The 15,136-nt window shown below is 42.9% G+C and overlaps 1 protein-coding gene across 1 annotated transcript in view; it reads left to right on the top strand.

Moving 5' to 3' along the window:
- Positions 1-6,539: 6,539 nt before the first annotated feature.
- Positions 6,540-15,136, top strand: part of Abca4 (ATP binding cassette subfamily A member 4) — a 124,910-nt gene continuing 116,313 nt past the window's right edge. Inside the window, exon 1 of the mRNA XM_087212638.1 lies at positions 6,540-6,605. Within this exon, the coding sequence (XP_087068764.1) occupies positions 6,540-6,605 (66 nt within the window). The remainder of the gene's footprint in view (positions 6,606-15,136) is intronic.

The raw sequence follows: 15,136 nt of genomic DNA, 5'->3' as shown, positions 1-15,136 counted from the left end.
CTAATGCTTTCCTCAGTTATGAAAGTGCTTCAGTCCCAGCTCATAATACACAATGGCTGGTGTGTTTTGAACTTGCTGCACATCTTTTTACTTGTGCCTTCACACAGCCTAGCAAGCTTTAAAAACTTGTCAGCCTTTTCTTGATATAAGAATTGACAATAGTGGGGCCAGGGATTTAGCTCAGTGGTTCCGGCTCCTGCCTCGCAAGCACAAGGTCCCGAGTTTGATCCACGGTACCAAAAAAAAAAAAAAAAGAATTGACAATAGTGCACACTTAAGATTTCTCTTACTTTCTTTTAAAAACTTTTGCTTTAAATTTAACTAATACATGAAACCAAAATTGTATGTATTTATGGGATACCATGTGATGATGTTTGAGATACATGTGAACATTATGTAATGTTTAAATCAGATTAGACATACATATCTCCTCAAACATGCATTTTTTATTTTTTTGTTTTTCCTCAAACATTTATCATTTCTTGAGAGTGAAAACATTTTTAAATGTACACTACATCATTGTTACCTACCCTCTACTGTGCAATAGCACAGTAGAACTTCTTGCTCCTTTCTGTAACTTAGTACCCACTGATTTTTTACTTTCTTAAGAGATAGTCACTACACCATAGCTCTTCTCCTTGAAACTCTGCTGCAACTCCGTTGAGTTTTCTATTACACTAGCATTGTGAGCATGGACCTCCTGGGAGCTTTATTCAGATACATTCCAATAGGCTGTAATATTTTTCACCCTAGTACAAGTCATATCCTCCCTTTGATTAAGATAACTCACATTAATCAGGAATCTTTAGATTACATGGGACAAAGGCCAAATTTGAACTAATTTAGGCCCGAGGAGGTGTTACTGGAAGGATGCGAGTGTCTTAGGGTAAACTGACTGAAAAGCAGGCCCACAGGTATGTCCCAGGCAGCAGGACCCAGATTCAGCTGCAGATGGGACTCCTGCTCTCCAGCTTAGCCTCCCTGAGTCTCCTCATTCCCCTGTACTGAAGATCCGATGTCTCTGCTGTGTGGCTTCAGGGCCTCTGCCAAACTTTGGAACAAATCTGAAAAGTGCTCCTCTCGATGGGGGCAGCCTCACGGTGGCATAGTTTGGTGAGAAGACTCCTGTGCAGGGGAGGGAGGAAGGGGGAGCACTTGCTGGGTGCAGCCCTGCGCCACGGTCCAAAGTATGGTCAACAAAAGCAAGAGAGGGGGCGGGGGATTTAGCTCAGCTGTTCCGCCGCCTGCCTCTCAAGCGCAAGGTCCCCAGATTGATTTCGGGTATCAAAAAAAAAGCAAGTGAGACTCCAGCCCTCTACTCCACTCTTAGCCTGGGCACTTTTAAATAGTACACAAACTGAATCTGTGATAATTTTTCACAGCTTCTGTGATTCTCGCAGGCCCATGATCAAAAATTCTATAAATAGGCTCTGATTGGCCAACCCAGGTCATATGGCCACACATGACTGATCTGCTCTGGCCAGTGTGCAGGGCCCTATGGTCTTGGCAATAATGAAGCCTTCCTTTGGGATTGGGATCACCCTTAGAAAAAAACAAACCTGGGCTGGGGATTTAGCTCATTGGCACCACACTTGCCTCACACACACAAGGTTCTGAGTTCAATCCCCAGTACAAAAAAAAAAAAAACAAACAAACCTTAGTGACCCAGGTAACCAACCTCGTAGCTTCTACCCAGCCGTGTATTTTTTCTATGCATAATTTAAGTAAACAAGTATTTATTTATTCTACAATTTATTATCTGGCTGTTACTGAACAAGCTGAAGAAATATTTAAATTATTGATGGTGACCAAAGGAATTCAAGGTTTTAAATGCTCAATGATTTAGTCTTGAATTCAGTAGAAGTAAACTTGAATTTAACTCAAGATACTTTTCCTCTATTCTACATTATGTTGTCCCCACACTGCCCTTTTGCTCACGACATAAATTCATAATGCCTTCCCACCATACCTATAGTCACTATTTTCAAAGAAATATAATACATCCAATAACGTGTTTTGGAAAAATTCTGTTTTCCTCAGCTTATTACCACGAACTGATGGTGATCTATTGGTATTAAGTTTCATCCATGCTGTAGCATGTTGTATTAATCCACTCAGGCTGCTATAACTAAATCCCATTAACTGGGTATCTTATAAACAACAGAAATATATTTTTTACAGTTCTAGAAATTGAAAGCCTGAAATCAAGATGCTGGCAGATTCGATGTCAGGTGAGGATCTGTTCGTTCTCAAATTTATCTCTACCTCAAAATTTGAGGAATGTCAAGTTCATCTTACTTATACATTTTCCAGAGCTTTTTTCCAAATAGAAATTTTTTAAAGCTTCAAGTTAATTCTCTCCAATACTGAGTGTTTGGTGGAAGAATAATGGGTATTAGTAACAGAATACCTCTTTCTTTGTAACATTGCATTTTCTTTGAAACCCTCAAAAATAGAAACAGTATCTTTAAAACTTCACCATTTTTCTTGACTTATATGTACTTCTAAAGATAAATATAAGTGGATGTGGTCCCTCACATAACCTTACAGCTTTCAATCCATTTTCAGAGTCCTAGCTCAACACTACTATTTTTTCTACATTTATATGAATTTCAGAGTTACCCTGATTAACCAGTGTTAATAGTGACAATTATGAAGATGAAATGTACAGGTACTGTCAGTAACATCCTTGACTAACTAGAAATATTCTCAAAAATATCTGAGAAAACTGAGAACATAGATTGTATTTTGACGTAATTTGAAAACAACTGTGGCAGTCTAGGAGGGAAGAATCCACATCTAAATGTAGCTATAATATTGAAAGTGTCTTCAACATCATTAATTAATAGGGAAATGCAAATCAAAACCACAATGGGATACCATTGTACACTCATTAGAGTGGCTATTATAAAAACAAAACCAAAGCTAGTATAACAACCATGGGCCAGGATGTAAAGACGCTGGAACACTTGTGTACTGCTGGTAAGGGTGTAAAATGGTACAAGTGCAATGGAAAACGATACAGTGGTTCCTCAAAAAGCTAAACATAGAAATGCCATTTGACCAGTAATTCCACTCCTGGGTGTATGCTCCAAAGAACTGAAAGCAGAGACTCAAGAAAATATTTGTACACCCATGTTCACAGCAGCAATATTCACAATAGTCAAAAGATGGAAACAATCCAAATGACCATAATGGATCAGTGGATAAACAAAATGATAAATGCATACAGTGGAAATTGGCCTTAAAAGGAAAGAAATCTATTCATATGTGCTATGGTTTGAATGTGCCTTCTCAAAATTCCTATGCTGAAATCTAACCCCCAATGTGGTGGTATGAAGAGGTGGGGCCTTTGAGGTTGAATAGGTCACAAAGGCAGGGACTTAATGAATGCAATTAGTGCCTTCATAAAAGAGGCTCAAGAAGGGCTCTTGTTACTTCTTCTACCATGTGAGCACATAGCCAGAAGGCACTATGAACCAGAAAACAGACCCTCATCAGACTATCAAATCTGGTATTGTCTTGATCTTGGCCTTTCTAGCCTTCTGAACTGTGAGAAATATACTTCTGTTGTTTATAGGATGCCCAGTTTATAGTATTTTGTTATAATAGCCTGAACAGAGGCTATTATGTCTTCAAAATGCTACAAAAACTTAAAGATTATGTTGGACAAAACTTAAAGATTATGATTAATGAAACAAGCACAGTCTTAGTGTTATAAAATGAAAAAAGTTCTGGAGATGGACAGTAGTGACAGTTGCACAAAATGAATGTTCTTAACACTACTAAACTGTTCAGCTGAAAATGATTAAAATGGCAAAATTTTGTGTTGTGTATATTTTACACTGCAAAAAAAGAGAAAGTGTTAGCATCAATAAACCTTTGTTCAGGCAAGAACAACCAGTTAGATCAGGATTTTAGAGTATCATCAGTTGAATTATAACAAAGTATGCATAATTTAATTTTTTCTTTTCTAACTCAATTAAAAGTGAACCACTTAAAATTATGATAGAACATAATTTATATCGTTGATATCAGATGGCTACAGATTTTTTTCTTCACTTTTGGGATTGAAAGGAGGCATATTCCTTCACAAGCTATATTTCCCCTCCAGCAAACTCCGAAGAGTCTCCAAGTATCCTCTCTGAGTAATTTGCTTAATCTTCCACCTATATGGTGATGATTTCCAAGACCTTATTTCCACCCTAGAAGAGTGTGTGTGTGTGTGTGTGTGTGTGTGTGTGTGTGTGTGTGTGGTGTTACTGGGGAATGAACCCAGGGGCTTCACACTGAGCTGCGTCTCCAGCCTCCCACCCCCCGCCTTATTTTGCAACAGAATCTTCCTAAGTTGCCCAGGCTAGGCTCCAACTTGTGATCCTCCTGCCTCAGCCTCCCAAGTCCTGAGACTGCAGGAATGAGCCACTGTACTCAACATGTTCATTACTCCAGACCCAAGTAGTCAACTGCCTGTTGGGCACCTCCTCCCAGATGTTATCACAGGGATTTTAGCTTCAATGTATCTTCTCCCTCACTTTCTCCTACCTTCCACTGGCCCTCTTCTAGCACTCTTCTCCCAGTGCGGAGCAGCCTTGCCTCATTTCATTGTCCAGCTAACCAAGTCTCAATCATTCCAGCTGACCTATCCTTCTTCACCACATGTTTCCAATAAGTCACCCAGCACGTCTATCTCTTTGCTTCCGGTCCCTCCAGTCCCTTCCCTTTCCTCCATCATGGCTGTCACTGCCCTTGCTCAGGCTCTCAGCTTCTCCTGATATGCCCTCCCAACATATGCACACTGCTGCAGAGCAAACTAACTACTCTTGGCAGCCATTAAATTACAATCTTTCATCTCTCCCTGCATGTTAAAACCCATACTGTTTGGGTTGCATTCTCTTTAGTATGCAACAAGGTCTTAAAGATTTTCTACAGAGGTTGCTTCTGTTTGGGGGTGCCTCACACATGTGTCACTCAGAGAGCATTCATGCTGGGTAAATCTCAATTTAATCAATCCTTATCATCAACTTTTTCAGTCTGGTCTCTCTCCCTTTCTAGTCTTCTCTTCCAGCATCTTCCACCCATACCCTTCATGAAACCATTCTTCATGGCTTGTGATTTTCCTGGGCAGGACAAGCTATTCTTGCCTCCCTGTCTTTGCACTGAGTATAGATGACTTACTTGGCTAGGAACTCAGTTACCACGTACGATCCTGAGCAAAGTACTTAATCTCATTTGGCTTCAGATTTGGCATCTGTAAAACAGAACAGATATCTACCTTGCAAAACTGTAGTGAGGATAAGATAGGTAAAAGCAGTTTGTAAACCCTAAATGTACTATAAAATGTTATTTTGTAATTTATCAAAGCTTATCTTAAATGCCACCACCTACAAGGAGCCTTTTTTTTTTTTTTTTTTTTTTGGTACCAGGGATCGAACTCAGAACCTTGTGCTTGCAAGGCAGGTGGCTGAACCACTGAGCTAAATCCCTGGCCCTAAGGGGCCTTTTCAATACGCTAAGCAAAAGCTATTTCTCTCTTCTTGGGAGGCCCAGCAAACACACCCTAGAGGCCCTCATGGTTTCCATAAACACTCCTTAAGTTATCCAAATTATGGCACAGATTTACAACCAAACCATGAGTTCTATCCATCCCTACTCTACAGTTCTCCTTCCACCTCATTGAAGTCTCAAAGGTCTTAGAATCTTCAAAGACAAAAAATTCTGAGATTTGAGGAGGTAGAGATAAAAGTTCCATGATGAAGCATCATTTGAGCTGTCTCTTGGGGTCACAAATCTATCACATGATGATGAATCTGTTTAGCAACACACGCCTGCTGAGCCAGAATGATAATAACTAACCTACCTGCACCCTTCCTCATGCCCAAGCCTGTGGCAGACATTGCTAATCAACTGTAGATTGTCCTGCTGAGCAGGAGATATTCCAGTGGTTTCTCAACGCAGCTCCTGGCAGTCATGACTCATTGATCAGCTGGCCTAGAGTCACTATAGAGCAAGATAAAGAGCTGTAAAAGAAAGGGGCCACTTCAGTTCTGGCAAGCGAGTTGATGGGACTTGAAGGGGGCAGTCAAATCCTGGCTGCCAATTCATGTTAGGCTATTGTGAAGACAAATGCCCAGCTTATAGTACTGCAAAGCAATTTTGTCCCAAATTTAAGGTCCGAGATATCCAAAGGCATCCAACTCTGAAACCCCAGGAGCCTCTCTGATGGGAGAAAGCTCCCTGGGCTCTTGGTTTCCTATTTAACGCCCCCCACTTCAGTTTCCTTAGTGCTCAGCCATTTGTGTCTTATAGGGCTCTCTCTCTTTCTTCCGGAAAAGCAGCCAACACAGTGTCTGCCTCCTCTCCCTGACAAAAGGCTTAGGTGTAATTAAAAGGGATTATGTTTGGAGGGGAAAACTAGCCTTTAATCACCAAGAGAAGGACACAGCAGCCTGAGCCAGAGTTGCTCTGAGTGACATTTATGTTCCTTGCTGTCCATGAGCCTCAGCTCTGGGTGACCCCCTGGTCCTTGTGTGGCCACCAGCATGGGCTTTGCCAGACAGATACAGCTTTTGCTCTGGAAGAACTGGACTCTTCGGAAAAGGCAAAAGGTAATGGTTGCTGTCTGTCGTCTAGATGGGAGGTGTGGAGTGAGTCACCAGGTGGAAAGCACGGGTGAGGTGTGCGGATAAGGATGAGGGGGTGTGAGGAGTTAGGGGCTTGTTGCCCTTCAGCTCTGAAACAGTGTTTGGGCTCAGAGCCGCTCCAACAGGATGACATCCCTTTCTGTCCTTAGCCATGTCACAATCCTTGCCCCTCTTTGCCTGAGAGCGTTCTTTGCCTATCCCTCTCTCCTTCCCTGCCCGCTCATGTTCCTGAGCACCCAGACTACACAGTGAGGAGAACCCTAACCTCTGAAGAGCAGTCTCAAAGCAAGACAAAATGCTTCCATCGAGCTCCCCACTCAGTGGTAGCTGTTTCTGTGATTCTGGGAGCCACATTCTCTTCTCACATTTTAAAATTCCTGAAATTGAAATGCAGCTTACAATCAAGTCACAGTTTAACCAGATACATTTTTTTCTTTCTTTGTGGTGCATGCAAATAACAGTGTATCTTAGAATTGATGACCTCTTAGATTTTGCAAGTGCAATGCATTACTAACCATCACAAACACTTTCTGAGCCTCTTCAATGAAGAAACGTAGGGGTGAGCCGGAATAGGGGCCTAAAAGCATAAGATTCCCCCCTGGACTGGCTTCTGTGATGGCTGGGAAAATCCGAAGTATGTTTTGGGATCCAGAGCAATATAAAATGGCACAGGTGAGGTGTCCTCTGAGCAGTGCAAGCAAGAGCCATAGGAGACCAGGGAACCCCAAAATGCCATGTAAATGCAACTGACCATGTATATTTTGGGGGAAAGGTTAAGAACTCTATAAAGAAATCATGTACTTCCTACAGCCTTGCAGGGTTCTACAGATGTCAAATGATTTGAGGAGAAGGCAGGGGGAAAGGGTGAGGGCTGGGGAGGGCTGAGATTAGAAAGGTGGAAAAGTGGAGAAACTGGGAGGAGGACAGGAAGGGAGGCCAGCTGTAGGGAAGAACAGAATAACACTGGTCCCAAACTTCAGCTCAGGATGGTTTAATGTAGGGGTTTTCCTGGCTATCAGAAGGAATGTGAGGGAAGAAACGAGCCAGCTGGTGGAGCATCTGAATCAAAGCTCTCAGGGTCTAGTCAGAGAAAATTGAATATGGAAAGGTGTTAGCTAAGCTTGCCAACTGAGAGGGTGACAGAAAACCCTAAGGTATCCTGGAGGTAGAATCACAAAACTCAGCTACTGCCCTAGGGCTGAGAGAAACTGAAGGAAAAAAGAATTATTATGGAAAAACAAAGAGCTGAAATGAAGATTTGTGAGGAGGCTGCCCAGGGTCTCAAAGGCCCAGACCCAACTCTGGCTTCTGAGTTTGAAACTAAGAGACAATGACTTCATACGCAGCACACTAGGGAGCAGCAAGGGATACCCTCCACTGTGCAAGGGGATGGTTAAAAGGCCTGGGTGGCTGGCCAGGACAGGAAGTCTGAAAGAGGAGGTGGCCGAACTAGAGCTTGCTCATCTATGGGGATGCCACTGTCTTCCAGCTGTTCTGCTTGGTCAGGGTGATGTCCTTCCAAATGATGCTTGAAATTAGTTGTGGTCTCCAGGAACCAAGTGCCAACTTAATTAGAGGCTCAATCCTTCCAGTAGCTTTCCTTCTTTTGAATGAACATACTACAAACAAGACCCATGTTAAATTTATTCATTATTTCTCACTCTTCAATCAACAAACAATATTCAGCAGGCAATACTGGATGCTGAGTACACAATGGTAAATAAATGATCCAGTCCCTGTCCACATGATGCATGTAGTTTGTGGATGGCCAAGGAACATTCAATATGCCTTTGCCTTCTGTTTCTTTCTATGATCTCTTTCTCTGCCTATTTCTCCTTGTCTCTTTGTTTCCGCCCTCCTGTCTTCCCCCTCTATCCCATAAGGAATTAAGATTCATAGTTCATTTCACTCTCAATGTAATCTTCGTGGCTCTTAAAAAATATACCTGAGCCTTGCGGCTTCTGGCCTTTAGTGGCTCCACTCCTGTGGTAAGCATGTTGATGTTACAAAGAACTCCATTTCCACAGACAGGTTTGGCTCAGGTGCCCTTGGAATCTCTACCACCTTTCCCTGGCACCAGTAGGTGACCCTGTTCAGGAACTCTGTATTCTCCAGGGTGTGCTCCCCAAGGGGATGGAGTCATACAAGCTGTACATCTTGGCTTGAAGCCACCTCCCCTCTCCTGGCCGAGCCCAGTCTGGGCTGGCCTTCTTTGGATGCCATCCTGATGACCTGGCAACAGAGAGCTCTGCTGTGCCTCCAGATGAGCACCATATCCAGGGGTTTCCAGGATATCTGGGTAGGATGGAAGCATCCTTCAGAGCCCCCTGCAGCTCTGAGATGGGTCTGTGGCTCCTTCCAAAGTTCTTCTCGAAACTTCTGCCTTTAGAAAATGCTGACTATAAAAAAAATATAACACATTCAGCCCATAAATTAGCTCCTAGGTTTTTAATTCCTCAAATTTCCATGGTTTTAGGAGTTTATTATTGTGAGCAGAGTGTGTAAAAACACATACCAAATTTCCTCATTCTTCCTCTTCCAATCCCAAGGGCATAAAATGGAGGTCTTTGGGTTCCTGTTCTCCACCCTCTTTTTCTTTTTTCTACCCTCTGTTAACATTTGTCAAAAGTATTACTAAAAGCCTGGCATAGAATTGTATCGATTACTTCATTTAACACTCACAACAGTTCCAGGAGAAAGAGACTTCAGTGTCCTCACAGGGGACATCCACAGATATGGATGGGGCAACTGATGCTTGAAGGAAGGGTTAGTGACTGGTGGGTTGGGCCTGGGCTTCCAGCCATGTGTGACACCAGACAGACAGACATGGCCATCTCCTCACACTGCCCTATATACAGCCCTACCTAACAAGCTGGTCATGGAGATCACCAAGATAGAGTGGCCAGATGATTTATCATCCACAAAGACAGTAAATGCAAACTTAACACTACAACTGGCCGACTGAGGTATATGTTCTCCCTGTACCAAGGTGAATTGGACATAGCTCTCACTCTCATGGAATTCAGAGTTGGGCAGGAGGAGGCTCCCATGCATAATTACTGAGCAGAATCATGAGTGCAGCTGTAGAGTAGAAGGGAACATGGGTGGAGGTTGGGAAGGGGTGAGTTCTGGGAACTCGGGGAAAGGGCTTCCCCTCCACATCATTCTCCATGAGGAGAGCGCTCCTACTGCAGGACACAAACACACATCCACCCACCCTGCTGCAGACCAGGCACTCCAGCAGGGAGGGTTTGAATCATTAGCTGTGCCTCCTGCTCTTGAGCACTCACAGCCAAGATCCTTTGGTGTCACCACCTGGTCCCCATTTCTAGATCAGAACTGGGTATTTGGGAGAGGCCTGAGGACTTCTGAGAGTGGGGGGATCATCATTTCCTGGACTGCAGACCCAGGCTGTGGCCCTTAGTTCTGGGAACAGCATCAAGAGAGGAGAACATGGCAGGTACGGGAGGCCGGGCAGCCAGCTCCAAGTGCATCCAGGTTCCGGTGGTGTTTGCTCAGGCTGAGTCCAGTCTGGGTTCTCAGTGCAGAAGGGAGAATTGTGCAGTTCATTGCATGCCCTGGCTGCCCCTTTTTAAATTGAAAACAGAGAGGGAGGGAAGAAAATCTAACTGGCTAAGTTTTTAAAAAGCACAACTCTGCCCTTGCCAGACCTCCTCCCCCATGTGGACTGAATGGTAAAGCGAGGAGGAGGGGAGGGAGAGAGGGAGAACAAGGAAATGCCAGTTTGGTGAAAAAAAATTTCCACGGACCCCTTCTGAGCTTGGACTGGGCTTAATTAAAGTTACAGACATGTTTAAAGGGAAGGGGTGGGAGAGTCCCAGCCGCTCTGAAAACATGTTTTTAATTATACTGTGGAATTTCTCCCTAGGGTATGCCTGTACACAGTTGAGCGTCAAGGACAAGGATACCGCTCTGGGGTGGGGGGTGCAGAGCAGGACTGGGGGGATGGGAAGAAGCTGCTGTGAGGACCCTCCGGGCTGGGGAAAGAATGGCTGGTGGTCTTTGTGCAGGGAGTGAAGCGTGAGGCGCCACAACCCTGAATCACATGCTCACAATTAGAGCAATAACCCTGACCCCTCAACACATGTTTTCCGAAGATTACCAGCCACTACCTAGTCCGGTGGCTCTCAGCCTGGCCTGAATATTTTGCAATTACCAAGAAGTGTTGAAAAAAATCCTGATGTCCCATGGGGCATGGCCTGAGAAGACCATGTGATTCCAGGCTGGAAGCAGGGATTATGGGCAGAAAACAGCAGCCCTAATTCACAGATGTGAAGAGGGACACAGGCAGAGCAGCACAAGTCTGAGGACCCACAAGTGAAGGAAGAAAGGAGGATTCTGATCCTGCCTCCCCCATGGAGTACTGTAAACCACAATGCCTCGCATACAAGCATGAGAAAGAGACTTGATGAGTGTGACTGGCATTTCCTAGAGGGGTAGGATATACCAGCATGGGTTTGGAAATCCCACCTTGGGACATGGAGGCAAGACTGGCTGGGCCATCCCCCCAACCCCTGCAAGCCCCTCTTTATGTGCAGAGCAGGGGACAGTGTGTAGTTAGTTTCTCAGGCAGCTGCACAGTTCTGAATCCAGACAGGGAAGAGATATAAATGTAAGTGGAGGTCGGGCTTAGGCGGTTACAGATAATTTAACAGTATTTCCTTGTTTATCTGAATGTAAAATGTGCTGTCACTTTCAGTGCCCATGTGACCCTTAGGATAACTCTGAGGCAGTAAGTGGCTCATGTTTATTGAGTGTTACCTTCTTGTGCCAGACTCTGCTTTCTGTGTCTGGCACTATTAACTCATTTCATTATCACAACTGCTCCGGAAGGCAGGTCTGGTATTACCCATATTTCACAGATGGCCCTGAAGCATGGAGAGGTTGAGCAGGTGACACAGTGTCACATAGCTGAGAAAAGCAGGTTGGATAGAACCTTAGTACATGGCCCCAGAGTGCTCTGCTCTTAACCCTCAGGGTCCACAGCAGAACAAAAGAGTGCCATTTCATAGATTTAAAAAACAAAAAACAAAAAACAGACTCAGAGGTTAAGCAAGCCTGAGAGTGGTTGTAATCCAGATTCTTTCAGTGCCTAATCAGCATCAGTGTTTAACATACCAAAACACTCAGACACTGCTGCAGAGAAGGCAGCCGACTCACTTGGTAGAAAGCCAACACTGCAGGCAATTGTCTTAGGAGGAGTCAAATGGGGAGAATCTGGACTGGTTGTCTCATTTCCTAAGTGAAGACACCGGGAACAAATTCCAGTTTCAGCACCTGCACCTGTCACTCACATTGCATCTTGTTGAACCTGTTCCCCAGCTTACCATCAGAAAGGAGGATCCAGAATGGAAGGCAAGGAGTCACTGTACATGCATTTAGGGGTATAGTTGCTTAAATTTGCAGACTGTTGAGAACCTGAGCCCCTGTGTCACCTCCAGTTTCCTAGAGAAGCCTCCTAGACTAGTTTTGACAAAGTCTCACTCATTCCCAAAATATTTGTTGGGAACCTGTTATGAGTCCTGCCTTGGGGGCTAGAATCACAGTGGAGGCCAGCTGTGGTCTCTACCCTCAGAAAGCTTCCAGCCCAGGAAGGGTCCACTTAATTGACGGAATCATGACCCTGAAGTAGGAGTCACATTACAGGCTGCTGGTGGGCAGTTGCTTTATGGGTTAGAGACCAGGATGTTAATAGGAAGATAGGGCTGGCTGGGGAAGAGGCCCAGCAGGTTCCATTGAATTGCAGGCCATGGCGTTAACAGCAACACTCCAATAGCTACCAAGTACGCTTTGGGCCAGTCCCCTACCACTAGGTGGGAATTGCCCAATATTGGTGTTTTGCCACCTTATATAAGGTATAGAGGGACCCCTGAAAAATGAGCACCTGAAGGAAGATCTGTCCTTTCTTCTACCTGTATTTGTGTGTATACTTCCTCTAAGACATCTTCATTAGATACATTTTGAATAAAACATTTGTAAAAACTTACAACTGCATATCACCATCTACCCCTAAACATTTTTTACTTTTTCTTCAATGCATGATCCATTTTATCCCACCAATTTATTTTCTTATTTGTTATATTTGGTTGCCAGAAGACTACTTAAAAAAAAAACACAGCAGAACACAGTTTATTTTTCCTAGCAGGAAAGGAACAGACATATTGAATACCTCCTACGTTGTCCACCATGTGATTGAGACGTTATTTGCATTTCTTCAAAAGAAAAACAACAAAGGGTTAAATGCAATCTCAATCAAAATCCCAAGAGCATATGTCACAGAATTAGAGAAAACAATCTTAAAATTCATTTGGAACCAGAAGAGACCTAGAATAGCAAAGGCAATTCTGGACAACAAAGACAAGGTAGGGGGCCATCACGATCCTTGACTTGAAGTGATGCTTCAAAGATACTGGGATAAAAACAGCATGATACTAGCAAAAAAAAAACAAAAAAAAAACAAAAAAACTGACCTGAGGACCAACAGAACAGATTAGAAGTGCAGAAACAACTCCAGACATTCTCAGCTACCTCATCTTTGACAAAGGAGCCAAATACCCTCACTGGAGAAAAGATAGCCTCTTTAATAAATGGTGCTGGAAAAACTGGCTTTCTACTTGCCAGAGATTAAAACTAGACCCATATCTTTCACCATGCGCTAAACTAAAATTGAAATGGATCAAAGGTCTAAATATTAAAACAAAAACAATCTGCTCGAAGGTAGAATAGGTAGAACACTCAAAGACATTGGTGTAGGCAAAGACTTTAAGAACAAAACCCCAACTGCACAGAACTATCACAAAGAATCAACAACTGGGATCTCATCTTATTAAAAAGCTTTTGCACAGCAAGAGAAACCAACAGAGTGAAGAGACAACCCACAATGTGGGAAACATTTTTTCCAGCTGTCTCTCAGACAAAGGACTACAATCTAGAATATATAAAGAACTCAAAAAATCAGATCCCCCAAATTTAAAGAACCAATCCAAAAATGGGCATCTGAAATGAGCAGACACTTCTTAGATGAAGAAGTAGAAATGGCAAATAAATATATGAAAAATTATTCAACATCCCTGGTCATTCAAGCAAATTAAAACAATGCTGAAAGTATACCTCACTCCAGAAACAATGGTTGCTGCCAAAAAATGAACCAACAACAAGTACTAGCAGAGCTGTGGGGAAAAAGGAACGCTTCTCCACTGTTGATAGGAGTGTAAACTGGTACAACCATTGTGGAAATCAGTGTGGAGAGTCTTCAAAAAACTAAAACTAGATGTTCTATTTGACCCAGCTATTCTCCTTCTTGGTATCTTCCCAAAGAATTAAAAGCATCATACCACAGGGATATATGCACACCCACGTTTATAGAGGCAGTTTTTAATAGCTAAATCTTGGAAACAGTCCAAATGCCCATCAAGAGATGAGTGGATAAAGAAGATGTGATATATATATTTACTACTGTGCCATAAAGAAGGATGAGCTTAAGACAGCTAAATGGATGCACCCTGAGACCATATTCTTAAATTAAGTAAATCCAACACCCATGTTTAAAAACCATATGGTTTCTCTGGTGTGAGAAACCAAAAGGGGAAATAAGGACTAAAATGTATAATAGATATTAGGAAATGGAAAGAAAATGTTTAAATGAGAACGGGATTAAGGAAGAGGGGAGGGGGTGGAAAGAAAGAACAACAACAAAAAAAGAAAAATAGAAGAAAAATGGAAACAAAGCTTTTGTATATAAGGAGGTGAAGAGAGGGAAGGAATGGGTAACAAAGAAGAAGCAAGATGGGCCAGGGATGTAGCTCAGTAGTGCTGCACCTTCCTGGTAAGCACATGATCCTGAGTTCGATCCCCGGTACCAAGAAGAATAAGGAGAAGGAGAAGGAGAAGCAAGATATATCATGTACAGCTACAAATTCCCTATGATGAATTATGTATATCTAAATCATTATGTATATCTAAAATGTACCAATAAATGTTTTGCTTTAAAAAAAAACCACCAAAGGGTTAAATTTAAGACCATGTGGATAAGCCCCCAAGATCTTCTGCATACACTTAATTAAGTCTGTATTCCTGTTCAGTTCCTTAAGTTCTCCTTTGGATCTAATGTGTTTCCTTTCTATGGTTTCTAGAGAAGGATGAGGGTAGAACTACTATATTTTCCAATTCATGTTCCCCCTCTCCCTATTTCCCTTCATAATTCCATGCTTCCAACCCTCACTCTAGTGTGCAATGCCAGAGAGTGTGATCTCCAACAACCACCTGGCTTTTCTTTTGGAATCAAGAGTCCTTAAACTTTAAATTCAGCCTAAATGTAAATACCAACTTTCTACCATGTGTTGATTTCAGTGGCCTCTTCCAGGATAAAACCCCATGACAGTATACCCTGCTTTCTTTAAGCAACAAATATTGTTAGTGGGAAAAATGTTGGAAAAGCGTATTTCTGTGACTTTACTGTGGGTCACAGTTTTCAG

The sequence above is a fragment of the Heterocephalus glaber genome, unplaced genomic scaffold (assembly GCF_053883595.1).
Source record: "Heterocephalus glaber isolate CG9 unplaced genomic scaffold, H.glaber_assembly_v1.0 deba00001442, whole genome shotgun sequence".
In the NCBI taxonomy this organism is placed as follows: Eukaryota; Metazoa; Chordata; class Mammalia; order Rodentia; family Bathyergidae; genus Heterocephalus; species Heterocephalus glaber.
The sequence above is the reverse complement of the archived record's forward strand: the minus strand, read 5'-3'. Positions and strand labels throughout refer to the sequence as shown.